Here is a 14,946-nt window from a genome sequence, read left to right on the forward strand (position 1 = left end):
TACAAATTATTTAAGATTTATTTTTGAAAGCCAACCAATTTCATATAAAATCTAACTGGCAAACAATAAGAAACTGAAAATGATTATAGAAAAACAAGTAAATGGTTTTTAATTTAAACTTAAACATGTTGCAGAATGAAATGAATAACTATAATTAAAAAAAAAACTATAATGTATAAAAAGTAAACAAGCACTTGTCATTTATATGCAACCTTTAATTACAATAAAATCTTAGTTTGGATGGATTTACCTCAGGACTGAGTAGATGGGTATGGACAACAGCTCTTTTAATATCATAAAGATCAGTATAGTGCTCCAGAGCCTAAAAGAAATGTAGAAAATAAATACAATTATTTTTCTGCGTAAAATACAATTTTCTCTTTTCATTGTTAGTAGCTAAAAATAGTCTTTTCTACATTAGAAAATACTTTCCAAATAAAATTGAGCCTCCCACCCACTCACTCATTGCTTGCCATAAGAAATATTCAAAACACAGAAGAGCTGTCTCATTCAGAATATCTTCATGGTAGTTAGGTTTGGCTTGATAAACAGTAGTAATCAGAAAAATGAAGATAGCTTCAATTTTTAGCTTGGAACAAGCCTGGCTATTTCAGTTACTACCATACCAAGTTTTGGATCAGGCTGACATGACAGAAACAGTATCTTCAATAATAAAGGCTTGTTTGAAAAGCACAGGAAATATTCAAAATGTGCAAGTCTATTTGATTGAAATATGCAGCTTTATAAATAGGACAACTCAAGTTGAATGGCATAGAAAAGAATGTGGGGGACAGGAGCCATGAAATAAACTAAAATAATTTAGTGCATGTCAATTGCTGATTTGACGCAGGTAGTTAATAAACACGCTCCTGTCATTAACAATTTTAATAGGTTAGGAAAAAAAATAAAGCATGTAAACATGAACTAACCCTTTGTAGAAGACCAGCTTTTTCACACAGCTGTGCAATGTGAGCACGATCATAATGTGTAAACATTTGGTTGCCAAGAATTGCATCAGCCACCTGAAAAAGAAAGGAAGTACTGATCAATAGTCTTTTTTTCATCTTTATAAAAAAAAAATTTGTTTTACTCAGCATTCACAGCACACAGTATGCAGCAGATAACATTATATTTTTTCAAGTAGGAGAAATACTGCTTGACATTAAGGAATACTGTCAAGATAAACTTTTTAACATTTACTTCCTGTATGGGAAAGTAAATGCAAAGCAACATATGTTGTTACAAGAATAATTTTATATTTTCAATTTATTTAGCTGGTCAAATACACTAGATAATTGACTTTAGCTATCATACAAAACTATAAGTTAATGAGTAAACATAAAATACAGAATCCACAATGAAAACTGACCTGTGGGGCAGACATCAAGTTCATTTCAAGGAGGCGTGTTTGGAGAGGTCCTTCAGAAGGACGGTTGTTTTTGAGTGCATCCAATAGGAATGATGTACATTGCTGAATCAAATTGAATTCCATGAAAACATCAACAATCTATAAGAAAATAAGGAACCAGTATTAATAAATGTGAACATATAAGGATTAAAAAAAAAATAACAAAAGCAAATTATTATGAAATTTACCTGATTAAGATCAGCAAGAGGCTCATCATCTTGAACCAACATCTGTGAAAACTGAAGTCCTTGTTCAGGGTTCATGCGCATTATGTTCCGCAGTAAAAAGATGTAGTCTGGTGTGTAACCAACTTTTTTGGCATAAAGGACTATCTTTTGGAATTGTCCTGTTTCAGCAAAGCATTGGATCACCTAAAAGAGAAAATTAAACTCTTAGAGCAAATAGTCATTTAATACTTAGATCTTTCACAGATGAAACTTATGTAAGTAATTAATGTAACCATTATACTTTCAAGTAACAGGTAAGGTTGTTTGATTCTTGCATTTCCATTTCAATCCTTATATTTGAAAATGGATTTAGCAGCATTTCACTAGTGAGGAGTAATTGACGTTTAGCCCTACACCATCTCAAAACAAACAGTCATATAATCAAAATCATTCCAACATTGAAAATCCAGACTTTCTCAGTCATAGCATACTTTGGACATTTACCACTGAATATGTCCTTAAGATGACAGGGTGAAATTTGAAGGAGATTAGGCTATTTCTATGACTATATATAAGCTATCTTGTTCACTCTCAGTCCTCAAGTGAAACAAATGTAGAATATTTACCTTGTTTGGAACATTCGCTCTGAGGTACACAGATAAAGCTAGGGTTGGGTCAGCAGCTTTAACTAAATCACCAAGTTCTTCACTGCACTCAAGCTGAAATTATATGCATATACATTAAAAATTTAATATTCTGAACTATTGCAAAGATGAAATTTTGCAGATATTTAGAAGATTACATTCAAAGTAAAATAGTTTCAACAGTTCTTCAGAGTTGGTTGAATTACTAATATATGTACATAGATTATCAAATTTAGCCTTTACCTTGTCTTCTTTCAGCCATTTTTCCAAAAGTTGTTTACGTCCTTGTTGAAGTACGGGTCGACAAAGTTCTAAAGATTCATATTTGTTCAATTGACCTTTATCCAGAAGGATACCAAAATACTGCAGAAGAGGTGATGTTTGTCCAGGTTGAGCAGGAACCTGTTGGAAACGTTGAATTGTTTGTGGTGTTCTGAGGATACCCTATAAAAGAAATAAAATCAAAATTATTTATAAAATAAACATATAATACGCTTACTCCATTTAAAAAATGCTGCCCTTTAATTTATGAGAAAGAACAGGAAAACCTGGGACGAGGTGGTGAAGCACGACCTTCGAACTTTAGGTCTCACTGAGGAAATGACTAGAGACCGAGACCTCTGGAAGTGTGCTGTGCGCGAGAAGACCCGGCAGGACAAGTGAGTCCATAACCCGTGGCCTTCTACATGGGATGGAGCCAGCCTACGTATGCATACCTTCCCTTCTTGGGACACAAAACTCTACTTGTGAAGACCTGTTGAGGCAAGTGAGGATCAGAATCGAAATCGATCAATGGAAATTGCAGATGTGTTACCAGTGCCGGTGACATGTCGAAACTCTACTTGTGAAGACCCGTTGAGGCAAGTGAGGATCAGAATCGAAATCGATCAATGGAAATTGCAGATGTGTTACCAGTGCCGGTGGCATGTAAGAGAACCTTCCGTTTCGCGACCGTTGCCAGCACTGCCCCGTTTCGTGTCCGTTGCCAGCCTCGCCTGGCCCTCGTGCCGGTGGCACATAAAAAGCACCATCCGTTCGTGGCCGTTTGCCAGCTCTGTCTGGCACCTGTGCGGGTGGCACATAAAAAGCACCCACTACACTCACGGAGTGGTTGGCGTTAGGAAGGGCATCCAGCCGTAGAAACACTGCCAGATTTGACTGGGCCTGATGAAGCCTTCTGGCTTCACAGACCCCAGTAGAACCGTCCAACCCATGCTAGCATGGAAAACGGATGCTAAACGATGATGATGATGAACATCTCTTTTTATAGAAAAAAGCAACAGTTTTACTTTTTCAAGTTATAAAGGGGACTAGATATAGAAAGGTACATTTCTTCAATCTCAAGTGTAAGTTTACAAACATAGACATTCTGAGTAGCTTTTTCATTTTAATAATAATGATAAAATTTCACACATTTAACTTTTGCTAACATGTCCTTACTCTGGCTATTATTAAACTTTCACAGCATCCATCCACCTTGCTAATTAGGCCACCGAGGTAAAAGGTACTTTTACTGCTTCTAGCAAGTGTGAGCATTTGAAAGAATATATTTCATGAGTGTTTTTACTGTTTAACACACCTGTACATCTACCACATACACAATACCTTTCTGCCACCACAGCTCAGAACTGTGGGCAATAACCAAAGCTTTGTGGGTGGATTTAATAAATGAAAACTCAAAGAAGCCCATCATTGTGTGTGTGTGTGTGTGTGTGTACTCTTGTCTTGACAAAATATGATTATATATAAGCTTCACTCTCATACAAGTGATGTTCATTTCAAGTCTTCCAAGAAAAACTGGTCTACTTATGGGGAAATAATACTCTGCTTGGAAACAACAGGAAGGGCATGCAGCTGTAGAATGTCTGCCTCAGAAAATTTCATTTGACCCATGCAAATATGGAAAAGTAGGAGTTAAACAAATGATAATGAGGAACTACATTGAAATAAGTTTCTGTATATTTCTAATGTAACAAGTGTAAACAATGATAAACTTACTTTTGGTGCTCCAGCAGCAGCTTTAGCTGCTTCTGCATACTGTCCATTCTGGAAGAGGTTATTGAACTTGCGAACAAAGAGATCTTCTGCACCTGGCAGGTTGCAACGAGATGCTAAGCGCAAAGCAAGATCAGGATTTTGTAAAGTTGTTGTGATGTACTGAACAACATTATCTTCTTCAATGCTCACAGATAAAACCTAGAAAATAGAATATTTTCCAAGTGATTAAGAAAAAACAACCCAAACACAAAAACACACCTTAAAATGCAATTAACAACTGTTAATTACTTAATAGTTTAGAAATTATTGAATAAGAATAATTATATAATGCCAAACATTTTGCCCAAACAATTTTTTTCATTCAGAAAGTAGTATACTGATCCAACAAATCAGTAATGCATTAAGAAATAAATCTTTCAAGGTTTGCAATGATGGTGTATCTAATATACACAAATGGCTAAGAAATGTAAAAACTAGTTAAGATGTGTCCATATCAAAAGCCAACTTAACAAAATTAATAGTAACAAAAACACTAGGATCAGTTTTGTGAACATAGCTCTAAATGAGCAAGATGTAGAAGAATGAAATTGGCCTTCAAAAATATAACTGTCACATTAATAGCAAATAGAGATGACATCAAATTAAGAATTACTGAAAAGATAAATCAGTCAATTAAAAAAAAAACTAGTTGAAACACATAGCAATTATTAAATATTCTGAGCGAGAGTCATTAAATCGCATCACCTGCAAGGGTTTTGTCAAGTATATAAATGCTAGTACTTCAGTAATTTACTGATACCAAAAGAACAAAAGGGAAAGTTGTCTTGAGTGAGATTTGAACTCTGAACTTAAAAGGCTTTTATCGTTGACCATGATTTTTAAGAGAAAATTGTATAAATCTACATTTACTTATTGCAAGCTAATCTAGATAAAAAAGAAAACCCCAAAACTATACAATCAACATGTCATTGTATAATTTTCTGTATGCTACTATGCAAGAAGTATTTACTTCAGATGTAAAAGAAAATGTAGGCGACTGAATGAGAGAGAGAGAGAATATGAAGAGAGTTGTTTATTGCAAATTGATCTGGATAAAAAACCTTACAATCAACACATATCATTGTGCAATTTTCTCTATGTTATGATGCAAGAAGGATTTACTTCAAACATAAAAGAAAATGTGAGAAACAAAATGAGAGACATACATATACAAACACACGGAATAAAAAATGTCTTAGGAAAGCTGAAGTTTTAATCTATTATGTGGTCAAGTACTCTCATTTACAAGAAGTAGTGGGTTGTCCTACTCTAAATCAATTTTTTTCTCAACATGACCAATCATGTTTACTTAGACACTAAATTATCAAATACGTTGTGTGGTGAAAGCTGCGAAAAATACAAGTAATTTTGCAAATACAGTGGGTAAAAAAACAACAAACCTACCTGTCCCTTTCTGTTTACACCAATGATTCCATTAGTGGGCTCATGTGGAGCGGTTACAAAAATGGTATCACCACTGATCCTGTTCATGTAAATACATGTTGCAGTTTCTATGTCATAGAGATGTATGTAGCCATATTTGGTGATTAGAAATATCACATTATGTTTATTGCTTGTCTAAAACAGATAAAAATTTACATTAGTAATTGACATTGCACCATCTTTCTTGGTTTGTTTTTTCAATTTTTGTTATACAATCTATTTAGAAACAAAGGGGGGTCACAACTAAGTTAAAACAAGTTTTTTTTCCCTCCTTTTCAGGTTCCAGTCACTGAATTCTCACCAACCTTTGAGTATTTTAGTTGATCATGTTTGTACTACAGTACGTTATTAGGTAATTATTTTATTAGTTACATAAGAGAGAGAAAAAAAAAGAGTTGATAGGTTTCAAAGGGATGTAATTAAGATCAAGTCCAAAGCCTCAAGTATTTTTGATCAATGCAATAATTCCAATAGAATTTCCTTTTGTGAAACTTGCTGCACACACACACACACAATCAAACCAGAACCAGACTGCTGAGAAGTGAACTAACTTCTCAACCACACAGCCATGCATGAACATCTGTCTGCTGTTCAACTGGAAGGTAATTTCAATTTTTGAAAACAGAATTAACCTTCTCCCAGCCTCAACTGAATTCAGTTTTTACTAACATACATTTAGATGACAGAAAAAAAAAGTGAATCTCCAAGATTCAGAAATCTAGTATTTAATTTCAAATAGTAACATTTTTATTCACTTGAACATTTTACCTCTTTCAATTGAATGCTGCTACTTCTAGTCTTCACTCCAATATGCAAATAATATTCATTAGTCTTTATTGAAAACATAATTTAACGGAGACTTGATGAGTTGGTCTCAACAGTAAGATAGTTACTACACATAACAAGGATACACACCTCCAACACAACACCTTTACTTATCACACAACTGAAGCCTTCACCGCAACCATACATCAGTCAAATAGCTGAACTGAAAATTAAATCCCCAAAGCAAGGCACTTTTTTTTTTTTTTTTTTTTGAGGACTTCTCACCCAACAAACTTCACCCAATTTTTACTACTCAGGATTGCAACTCAGTAAAACACAACATTGGTCAAGTTAAGCATTAACTACATTAACCTTAGCCTTTAAAAAAAAATTGTTACTTAAAATAATTCATTTTTGTATTTGGTCTGTGAGATTGATGTGAACTCGTGTTGAAACAAACTTTGATGCATCTTTAGGGGGCCTTTATGCCAATAACAACACACTAGTTCAATTTCACTGCTTTACTATTAGTTAATTGGTTAGTTATTTAACCAACTAACTTATTGCTTGCTTAATTAATCAAGCAGCTGTTTGCTAAAGTCCTTTCGTCACTATTCGCCATCTCATCAAGGGCACCCTCTCTCCTCCAAGTCTGCCTCAAATCTCAAAACAAGCAATAGATTAGCTGATTAAGTAACTAACCAACTGACTAATAATAAAGGAGTGAAACTGACAGTGTGTATATTTATTATTGTCATAATGATCCTACCTAGATACAACAATTCTATCTTATTTAAATTATAAATATATTTATGCAAAGCTCTTGGCTTTTACTTTCCAATAAAAATATAAGCCTACATGTTACAAATGAAAAATGAAGTATAGAAAGGAAGAAAGAAAATAAATCAGCTCACAATTTCCAAGATATTATTTTAATAGTATAACAGCATTACCTGCATAGCAACAGGAAAATCATTCTGGGCTTCAGGAGGAAAGAAAACGTCAACAGCTTTCTTTGTAAATGGTGAGTTCCCTTGAGGTGGCTGACCGACTTCAATGATATGTAGCTGCATAAAATGGAACAAACAAGCACATCATTAATAAAATATGAACAATGAACACAATCAAGTATATGCCCTTTGGAGTTACTAATATATTTCATCTGTCTCTGGTAATATTAACAGTAATCAAAATATTTGTAGAGTATTTCTGATGAAGACTAGAACTCTGAATTGAGAGATATTAACTTATATGTAAATGGCTGGTCTATGTACAAGTCTTTAATATTTAAAAAAATTCTTGTTATTCAATGAACAATAGGAAAAACTAGACCTTAAATATAACTAAGTAAAACTAATTAGAAATCCTACAAATCTGACTTGTGTTCTAGATTTAGCTTTATGTTAACAAGTGGAACTTTCAGTACATTACACAGATATTTTAGAAAATTGTTATATTTAAAAGTAAGGTTATTTATTTTTCATTGAATTTCTGAGTCCATATCATGCTAACAATTGAAGATGATGATACTGTCATTTGAGATACACTCAACATTTTTCTTTATTGTTTCAAGACAGTTATCTTAAGACAAAATGTTTTCCAGATCAAGAGTTAGAAATTAACTGTAAAATATAACTCAGTAAAATATACAGAATTTCCTTATGTAAACATAATTACAATTCTCTAAAAGGATTATAATTATAATTCTCTAAAAGGAAAACCATTTTACCATAGCAATTGACTTTACCTGATTAACCAATTCAACACAAAGTATGAAATTAATATGCCAGGTGTGTATTTCTGAATACTCTTTCTTAATGTTTAGTATTGAGAAATCATGTCATTCAATTTTGACATAAGAAAGAAATGTTTTTAAATGTAACCAAACATTTTTTTTCTTACCTTTCCTCCCTGTGCTCCTCTGACAGCAAAACAAAACAACGTAGAAAGAGCTTGGTTACCATCCATTTTAAATTGGGCAAATGCAGCTGCATGGCCTTCTATTGGCTGACTTACTTTCCTCTCCATAGAATAAAGTTGCATGGCTCCAACTACACGGTTTTGCTAGAAAATGAAAACAAAATTACAGATATGAAGAAAAATATTAAGTTACAAAAAAAAAGAAAAAAAAAAAGCTAAGACTATTTATGAATATGCAAAGAAATTTAGGAAAGCATATTTAGAAAGTTGAGATGATTTTGCAATATTTGCAGTATTGCATTGCCAGCTTATAAGAGGGGTGGGGTGGAAAAGTACCCTAGCCTTCAGATTTGTTTATGAAAGCTTAAATTGAAAGAAAAAAAATTCATACCACTTGATAACCAGGCTGCTAAAGTCTTAGTAACATTAAGAGATAGGGAAGGAGATAGTTACAATAATATTTATTCTGTCTAGTAGTAGACAGTTTAAAATTATAAACGCCTTGATAGAGTTAATATTGATATCTTCACCAGGAGAATAATAAGCACTGGAAATTGCAAGTTTTGGAAAATAGCAATCATTAGAAAATAATTTAAATTGTATTTTTAATAAAGTTATAAAGCAAATGAAGCTTTATCTTTATAATTTTTGAATTTCCAATTGAATTACCCTTTACATTTGGAAGATCATTAACAAAATTCAGTTGGTATAAATGTTAGACAACAGAAATCATGATTAACAGGGATAATAAAGAAAACCTGACATACAAATCACAAATAGTTTGCCAATTCAGATAACGAAAAAAAGTAAAATGTAGAGGTAGAGTGTAGAAAGAGACATATTTCTCTTTAAATTAAAAGCTTAAAAAGCTTGTTAGTCATGTGATATTTTATGACAATCAACAGTACGTATAGAAAATCAACTAATCCTTCAGCAAAACAAGCTTGTCAAAACTTAGTATAGAAAAAGAAATAAAAAGAGCATGTTCAGAGACCTAAGTGGTTGATAGAAAGTGAAACAATGTCACAGAAAAACTCGCACACAAAAACTACATTGGTCATCTAATATGAATCTGACAAAATATGGAACACCTAATTTAAAGGACAAAATAATTAGAAGATAAATTTAATACATTTCATTTATAAATGAAATAATTTGTCATGAGTAGAAGTTACTAAATATCAAGCATAGGGTTTGATAAAATGTATGCCCAAGCAAAATATCAAGATTATCTGCATATTTCACAATAGCAATAATTATACTTGATGTAACGCTCATTCATCAGGGTATATAAACTAATAGACAGTTAATTGAGAATTGCTTTTGACAAGATACCTGCTAATTTTGGAAAGAGTAAAGCTGAATGATTCAAACACCAGTACATAATTTAGTGGGATAAATGAATCACAAAAACTAATTTAAAATGAAATGAAATCATGATATTAACATATTAATAAAGTATAACAATAGAAATCTTTTCATAACTCTATAAAATTGTATGCATCCCTATATTCTCTACCAATGATGCTAAAATATGCTATTTGTCAAATCTATAAGGTAATTATAATTATAAAAAAAAAAAAGAAAAAAACCCCGGTAATGTACATTGTTAATGAGGAGTCTAAATTGTCTTAGTTGTAGAAATCATGAGCTTGAAATCAAATTCAGAACAATTAATTTCTTAAGTTTTCAAAATGAATTATAAAGTCAAATGCATGTAACAATAAAAATATTGTAAATAATCTTGAATAAAAGCACTTAGCACTGTAAATTTCCAATATCCATTGCTCTATTCTATTAGAAGTGTAAGTACACAAAAAATAGTTTGCATGACTGAAAATTTGAATATTGGATAACAATATGATCAAAGTCATAGAAATAATTCAATATTGGAGGAATTTTATCCAATAATAATTGCTTTCTAGTGTTTGAAGTCATTTAGCGTCATTCTTTTAATGTTTGGTAAACCCTTGTGACAACTAAATAAAATCTATCATACTGATTTGTGTGATTCTTCAAAACTACCACATACTTTAAAAACCTAACAAAATCTCTTCAAAAAAGTGATAAAAATCCAATACCATAACCTTTAAGATATAACAGTCTGAGAGCTAGTGAAATGATTCCACTGAAATCATCTTCAACTGTTATTTACACCCCACCATCCCAACACCTGGAAGACAACAATCAAGAAAGCAAAGAATGATGAAAGCCTTCATGCATCAGTTTGCAAGCTTTTGCTCTCTAAACTACTAACAATGCATAGGAATTCTCCTACGAAAACAGCTTAGTAGGTTGTATTGTTACAGTTGATATAATCACATTCACTGCTCATTTTGCCATCAACACCATTGTACACATACATAATCCCTGTAACTTTTTCATTTTATGCAATTTCACCAAATGCAAAAATATCCCTGATCATTCCAACTCAAATGGTTTTCAACTCCAGGCTCTATTCCAATCAACAGAACACTAAAATATGTCCCGTTCAGAATATCTAACTCCTTGCCCTCTAAAAGTTCAAAAGGTGATGGAGTCATAAATCTCTTTCATTATCTAAATTTCCTCTCCTTAACTAATTCCTTTTACCATTTCCATAGATCTACTGGAGATTTACTCTCATATGCCACACTACAATGCACTCTCTCCCTTTGAGAACTTTGGCAAAAGAAATATTGTCCTCTACATCAGCAAAGCTTTTAATGTGTCTGGTATGAAAACCATCTTCACTTAACTACTTGCCTGTTTATTCTATCCATCTCACTCCTCAGACTAGAAGTTGCTGGTCAAACTGTTTCCATTAAAGGATGTTCCGACAATGTGTGTGAGTGAGAGCAACAGAGAATATCAATTCAAAATATGGTTTCCCACACCCTTCCCTTCTCTACATGAATGACCTTGCTGTCACTTCTAACAACACAGTCAATATCATTTACCATTTCATTTCTGTTAAACTTCAGACAAGCTCCATCTATTGGGTTGTCTGGAAAGTTTGTGTGATTTATAGTAGCTTACCTTCCGACTTATTTTAGAACAGGGTTGAGTCCATAAAATAGGATTTGACTACACCTCCATTTAGAGCACAGTTTAAGCTATCTTTTCATGGAAGAAGATTTATGTTCCTATAACCTGTGTTAATTCCGTAACCCTTTAAAATGGAAGATAAGTTCATTTTCGGCATTTGATGCTTTGGGAACCAGACAAAAATTGCTGCAGCTCAGCTGGGATGTGTTACCCCACCCTCCATATTCACCAGATATTGCTCCTTTGGATTTCCACTTACTCAGGTCTCTGCAGAATAGTCTTAACGGTAAAAATTTCAATTCCTTGGATGACGTAAAAAGATACCTTGATGAATTCTCTGCCATGAAACCACCTCAATCCTGGGAAGAGGGTATTTTCAAGTTAAAGTAAAGATGGAGATGCATTGTGCAACAAAATGGTTCATATTTGGTTGATTAAAAATGTAATGGTAAGTATTTATTGACCTTTTTCTTTCCTTTAAAAATCAGCATAAACTTTCCAGACAACCCAATACATACAATTGACAACAGACAAACTGCCTTCAAGAACAAGACCTTGAAAACAGTCCCCCATGGGAAAATGATAACTCAATCTATTTGCACAGTATCAAGACAATCACCATGAAAAAATCCTATCTATATATAGAAACATACTAAGCCTCTAAATTTGCTTCAAAGGCTATATTTCTAAAGCTCGATTTTTCAAGACAATTGCTTCTAGACAGCCTTACTAAAACCACTTCTCAAAAAGTAGCCAGAAAATACTTGTCCTGGTCCCTCTACCATAGGCTCCTTTGGTGAATTTCATGCAAATATGGCATGCTATTATTGCACAAATACAAATGCTTAAGACCACGTCCAAAGCACAGTCTTTTGGCTACTATACAAAGTTTTACTTAATATTTCAATTGTTGGATTGCTGTTTCTTCACTACTTCTATAGTTGAACTCAGGCCTTCACCTGACATATTAGAACTACTTCATCCTTTCCCATTACCCCTACAATGTCTCACTCCCAAGATCAAGCACTAAACACTTTTACACAATCTTTTCTGTACAGGACTAAATTTTCCCAAGAATTCTACAATTGTCTTTTTTAGACTATTAATCTTCAACTGCATCACCAACCTCATACCATATGCATCCATCCCTCATATATACTGTGAGAGAAATATGGATACCATTGAGTTTCACACAAGAAAAAATTTTCTATGTGTCTATATTTACACACAAGTAAAAAAAAAATAAAATAAAATAAATAAATAAATAATTCAAGTGAATGAAATAAAAATGATAATTATAAAGAAAGACTCATTCTATTATTTTATAATTTGTTGGAAAATGAACAGATTACATTTTTCTTATATTTAAGTTTAAACTTTCCAATAAATACTTGAAATGTAAACACTGCCAACAGTTAAGTTTTTGTAAAGTTTAAAAAGTGGAAGATAATCAGAATTAAAAAATATGAAACGATAAAAGGTAATCATTAATGTCTCTTGCAAAAGAAAAACAACCTAGATAATATATTTAGGAGTGTTGGGCAATTGCATTGCGCTGCCAGCAAAGTATGTCCCAAAATGAAACTGAAGCCTTTGTTAGAATAATTTAATGGTAAAGTAAAAAGTTAAGGAAACCCAATATTCGATTTAGATCTTTTAACTCTTTTCCAATCTGAAAAATATTCTTTATTTAGATAGATTTTCACAATTCATTTCTACTATAGAAACAAAGGGCAAGGCCAGGTGTGTGTGTATATATATATATATATATATATATATATATATATATATATATATATATATATATATATATATATATAGTGGGCAGCATGTATTTGTATACACACACACATACCCTGCCTGCATTACTTGAAAAACAAAGACTGGCAACAAGAAGTGCATATGGTTATAGAAAACCTGCCTCAATAAGTTTTGTCCATCCCATGCCAACATAAAAAAAAATGGATGTAAAAGTGAGGCATATATTCACAACTAAATTATTACACCATAATGTATGCTAACATTGCTAAAGTTGTAAACCATTTTTATAGAATTAAATAGTAACAGTTCACTAGCCAAGGTCTGAAATGACTAACTTACAGATCAGCAGTTTCAATTGATACTTGTAAAATGAGCAGGTAAAATTTTATTTCAAATGACAATAGAATTTGAACAATGAAAGAAAAAACTTTCAATGTTTGGAAATAAGATATGCACAACATATGGAGTAAAGGTGCAAGACATTTGAATAAACTAAATAATATTGAAAATGAAGATAACAACTATAATTGGGGAAAAAAGAGGGTGATAATAAATGTGGAATAAAATCAGACAGGTAAAATAAAGCCTCTTGGCTGAAAAAGAGGAACGAAAAACCCAGCTGTAAAATACCCATGTAAATTTTCTTAACCCGTTGGATAAAAAATCAGAAAGTATTGAATAACAATAAACTAATGAAAGGAGAACTAACAAAGGATAAATTTTAAAATGGGGTGGAACAACATATGCATGAATATATGTACAGTGATGTCTCTCCCCTTTTGATTGCACTCCTTTAATAATTTTTTTTTTCAGATAAGAGGAAAAAATCATCAAGGATGACATGGATTTAGTAAGAGTAATAAGTATTAATCCAAATGACTTTGATTTAACTAATCCAGAGAAATATCAAACTTTTCAAGGTTTATTAGAAATATGGCTGAATAAAAATCGAAGGATAAGTTTGTTTTTTTAGTTTCATTATTCCTCTGAATAAAGATTCCAGCAGATGGAGCTTCATAAAAAGAGGTATTAATAAGTATTAAAAGATTTAGATTTTAAAATCTTGAATTGTAGCATTCATCTGAGTTTAATACTAAAAGAACTTATTTTTAGTGTGCATAGGCATTATCTACATTGGAAGAATTTGCTAGAAAAATAGTCACTGAGCTTCATCTTTAGATTTACATTAAATATAGATGTATGCTGTATGGGTGCCTAAATCTGGCAAAATACAAAATAAATTTTTAGAATCATTGTATAGCTTGAACCAAATGGATTAATTCATGAGGATAAAATCAAGAATAAATGATAACGTAATCTGATTTTGACAAGAGTGCACATTGAGACAAGTGGAAATACACATCAAACAATTATATGAACATCCATTAATTTATTTTAAACTTATGCACCAGTCCTTAAAGCATGCTTTTAGTATTGACAATAAAGCTCATAAAGAGCACAAATGAAACTGGTGTGACAATACCCAACAACATAGGAGAGTGGTGTAGGAGAAGACTATTGTTCAGAACTTCTATGTAGCAAGACATCCATGCATCAGAACATTGTCCACAGAATGTTGGCACATTAACAATTCTGTAATTACTAAATGATTTATTACAATTGTACCAGAAAAATTGAAGATTTTAAAATATGTTTCAACAATTTTTATGTTAAAAAAAAATGTTCCTACAAGGTGGTTCAAGAGTTTAAAAAAAAAAGATCTTTTTTACAATAAATTTTCTTTATAATTTAATAATTTCAAAATCATTTAAAA

The 14,946-nt window shown here is 32.2% G+C and overlaps 1 protein-coding gene across 4 annotated transcripts in view; it reads right to left on the minus strand.

Moving 5' to 3' along the window:
- Window positions 1–14,946, minus strand: part of LOC115212844 (clathrin heavy chain 1) — a 102,800-nt gene that overhangs the window by 23,216 nt on the left and 64,638 nt on the right. For all 4 annotated transcript variants that reach the window (XM_029781618.2, XM_029781616.2, XM_029781619.2 and 1 more), the window contains 10 exons: window positions 8,367–8,528; window positions 7,418–7,531; window positions 5,661–5,834; window positions 4,218–4,415; window positions 2,463–2,663; window positions 2,202–2,294; window positions 1,597–1,779; window positions 1,370–1,507; window positions 930–1,022; window positions 251–322 (listed from right to left, as the gene is read on the minus strand). In XM_029781618.2, the coding sequence (XP_029637478.1) occupies window positions 251–322; window positions 930–1,022; window positions 1,370–1,507; window positions 1,597–1,779; window positions 2,202–2,294; window positions 2,463–2,663; window positions 4,218–4,415; window positions 5,661–5,834; window positions 7,418–7,531; window positions 8,367–8,528 (1,428 nt within the window). The remainder of the gene's footprint in view (window positions 1–250; window positions 323–929; window positions 1,023–1,369; window positions 1,508–1,596; window positions 1,780–2,201; window positions 2,295–2,462; window positions 2,664–4,217; window positions 4,416–5,660; window positions 5,835–7,417; window positions 7,532–8,366; window positions 8,529–14,946) is intronic.

Source organism: Octopus sinensis, linkage group LG6, assembly GCF_006345805.1.
Source record: "Octopus sinensis linkage group LG6, ASM634580v1, whole genome shotgun sequence".
NCBI classification, from domain to species: domain Eukaryota; kingdom Metazoa; phylum Mollusca; class Cephalopoda; order Octopoda; family Octopodidae; genus Octopus; species Octopus sinensis.